At 40.7% G+C, this 3,589-nt stretch overlaps 1 protein-coding gene across 1 annotated transcript; it reads right to left on the bottom strand.

Moving 5' to 3' along the window:
• Positions 1-343: 343 nt before the first annotated feature.
• LOC143037261 (uncharacterized) lies at positions 344-2,435 on the bottom strand. The gene is made up of 2 exons (XM_076205392.1): positions 2,318-2,435; positions 344-2,233 (listed from the first exon to the last, which is right to left on the bottom strand). Exons 1-2 carry the CDS (start codon positions 2,433-2,435, stop codon positions 1,833-1,835), a joined length of 519 nt encoding a protein of 172 aa, XP_076061507.1. The 3' UTR covers positions 344-1,832.
• Between the last annotated feature and the right edge of the window lie 1,154 nt (positions 2,436-3,589).

Below are 3,589 nucleotides of genomic sequence, written 5' to 3'. Positions count from 1 at the left end.
CACAACTATATGCATAGGTGATATATGTATTGTGTATACGTCACCGGACTCCTTGGCGCCAGTCCACATCCGTTCAATTGCTGTGTAGACATTTTAACAGCTCAGCACTTTGACGTCCGAGCGACCACCACTGGCGCGCAACAGACATGCGAACGCACACAGGGATGCCATCAACGACACACACATAACACACGGAAACACACATATTAACAGCCACCCCCTGGATATATATATATATATATATATATATATATATATATATATATATATATATATATATATAAATATATATATATATATATATATATATATATATATATATATATCATAACTTGTGCAAGAATTATATTAGATAACAGTTTGTAACCCCAGAATAATACTGTTGCTACATGCTTATGGTGTCACGTACAACAATTGAATTTGATAAGTGAGTATAGCACCTCACCAAAGTCCTGACCTCATCACTTCCGGGGAACAAAAATTCGTGGTTGTCTCAAGGAGCGGATTGTCGGTGATAGACGCTCTTGCTGTTACAATGTGTACGTAGTTATTACAAAAACTTGTGTTTAACAATTTACAAAGACTTGTGTTTAACTAATAAAGACAGAAAACCAAAGTGCGGTTTATAACCCCATGGGGATATACGAGTGAGTAACTTAGTGATTGGAGACTACCAGGAGTAGGATATGCAGGCCTCTGAATAGAACCGTCGTGCTCAACCAATCAATTGAGCAGATAAAATTGTCATATATCAAAAGGCATCCACTCAATGCTTTCCATTTTCAATTAGTTCTCGTGAATGAAAAACCATCCGTGGCCACCTGCTTGGATCACAAGCGAAAGAGCGGATACAACACCGCTACAGAATGGCGCGACAACAGAAGTTTTATTCCAACTTGAACACAATCTCTAATTTTCGTAGTCCCAGATATCAGCAACACCTCCCACGATACCTTCTCCAGGTCCCAGACATCAAAAAACCTGATGCACACATCCTCTATATTTCCTAAACCCACACCGGTCTCCCTTAGTTACTCTCGTAATTCACAAAAAAAAATACAAAAATATTGCAGATCGTATATCACCCTCTTCAGAAAGAATAGAGGCAGAAAGTAATTCTCATTTTTGTCTCCATAGAATTTACCAGAATTGTATATAGGGACCATATTTGGTATTTCGAATTATTTCATTGGTACAGTTTAGAATTAATTATTACAGCCTGTTTAAAGTACACTATCAATTACCTCCCGTTACACATTAACTAAGCTGTTGTAAAAGGCTGGTAGAAAATGTGGTAGAAGACGGTTGTCATATTTTTATGGGTACGGTGTATGTAAACAATATAGCTTCCCACTTTGTGTAGATAATAATTTTATAGGTAAACAATCGCCAGTGGATCGAATAAATTCCTGCTATTGTATTTCTTGTAACCCAAATGAGATATGAAGAGATTCGAGATTATTTTAGTAAACAATGTATAATTTATAACGAGAAGATTCAATCATTTCACGATTGTAAGATCACGCCCTTTGGAGAGGATCGTAAAGTTCATGTAGGATCCTGCATACGTAACTGAAGAAAGATATAGACAGGAAATATAGTGTGGAGTGAAAAAATAAGACTAGAAATAAAAATATTTTAACTAACAGTCTAATATTGATAAAGTAGAATGAGTAGAGGTAACAGGGCCTACCAACTAAAATGTGTGATGTGCTATATCTAAACGTGAGGACCTCAAGGGGGACTGGAGTCCGACAGATGTCCCCACTCACTTAAATTAACAGCAATGTATTGTCATATAGCAATATATAAGCCATACATTACAAATAGAATCATGTTGATTTTCCACCATCCAAGGATTTCGACCGTGCTCTCTTGGACAGGAGACAGCGACTCCTAAGGCTTCTCCAACGGGAGAAAAAATGAGGGGGGTTAGCTCCCGATGCTTCCACACTCTCACCCTCTTCCTCCTTCATACCGCCTCCTACGCTCGAAGAGGATTCTTCCTTTTGTGGGATGTACACTTCTCCCCCAAAAGTCACCTTCCGACCAACGGCAAGAGTACCCATATTGTCATCTGAAGCTCCTTGTTTGACAGTACCATGCTTTTCTTCCCTTTTTGTAGGCTCATCTCCCCAGTCTATCTCCGGTCCTCGTCTTCCCTCAGATCTACAGTCAGGATGTGACGAATCACACTCTGGATACTTTGACGACCCCACCTCGCCGGACATCTCTGAAGGGATATAGCCGAATATGAGTGAACAAGGAAGGCACGGAATCCAAAACAAAATTACGTCATTTACTTTGCCTCCCCCACCTGTCCTGATGATGGTGACACCCATGGACATCTGTCGGGCTCTCCGCGTTGTCCAATACCGACGTGCAACTTTCTCAGTGTCTTTGTCACCGCTGTACCTGTGAAAACGGATCGGCATTTGGCGCAAACACCAAACACGCACGTCTAATAAACAGAAAAACCACAAATCCAGAAAAAATGTACAAAAACTACAAAACGAGTAGGTAGCACACCGTCCCCGCTACCAGACGGTCTAGGGAACGGCAGCAAAACTTTAAGACCTACCATGCGTCTACTGCAACCCGGTCGATGTGGCTGATGGGTCGTTGATCAAGTAAAGAGAGCTTCCGACATGAAACAATCGCATGGCTACGGTACCAGGACAAACGGGTGACAGCATTGCCCTCCAGACGTAGAACCTGGAGGCGATCAATCCGAGACTGCCCCTAAAGACAAGGAAATGTAAACGATAGAGGCCATAACCACAGGCATATGGTATCATTAGAATGTATGATAAGAAAACCTATGGAACTTTCATATTTACAGGTGAAGGTCTCATTAGATTGTGTAATAAACAAACCTGCAGAACATCCATGTCTTTCAGATCGTTGTAAGCAAGTTCGACGCACTCCAGAAAACGACATAAGGTGAGGGGGGGAGATCGATTTGGAGGTAGATAGCTTGTTGTGGTTAATGTAGAGTTTTGTCAGAAGCGGCAGCTGACCTGGGGGTGTAGAAGACGCCTGCTTAACGTAGAACAAGTTGCAGACACGAATAAGAAAACAATGAATCAGTTTGCGTCTAAACGTACCCAAGTGGACGATATCGGAAATCAAGTTGCCAGAAACATCGAGAATCACGAGGTCTTTAAGGCGCTGCACGCCTTTCATAGAAGAGAGGCAGTTGTTCTGAATGTATAAACTCTTCAGGTTAGACAACGCCTCGAGACCATTAAAGTTCGCAAAGGCGTTGTCAGTAAACCACAGACAAAAGACCCATCGTAGATCGTCCACATTCTCGATGGAGTGAAGGCCTACCGGAAAAATACTTTGTATCAGTTTAACCTTATTCTGCTCACCTTTAAAGTATCATTTTCCGTGAGGATGTTAAAAGTGTCATTTAGCAAGCGAGATAACGCCACCTACCTTTACCGCATATAAAGTAAGCATCTTTGAAATTTTGATGTTTGTATAGACTGTATTCACTTATGTGTGTGTGCGATAACTTTTTTATGTCCTGTAAAATAGAAAAAATAAATAAATACAAGGAATTCACTTTGCATCCAAACATTTC

Source organism: Oratosquilla oratoria, chromosome 22, assembly GCF_046742065.1.
Source record: "Oratosquilla oratoria isolate Oo_2021 chromosome 22, ASM4674206v1, whole genome shotgun sequence".
NCBI classification, from domain to species: Eukaryota; Metazoa; Arthropoda; class Malacostraca; order Stomatopoda; family Squillidae; genus Oratosquilla; species Oratosquilla oratoria.
The sequence above is the reverse complement of the archived record's forward strand: the minus strand, read 5'-3'. Positions and strand labels throughout refer to the sequence as shown.

Excerpts from the sequence above, each read along its gene's own strand:
- LOC143037261 (XM_076205392.1), bottom strand. The coding sequence starts at position 2,435 with ATGCCGATCCGTTTTCACAGGTACAGCGGTGACAAAGACACTGAGAAA. Across the intron at positions 2,234-2,317 it reads TGTCACCATCATCAGGACAG|AGATGTCCGGCGAGGTGGGG; the intron begins GTGGGGGAGGCA and ends ATATCCCTTCAG.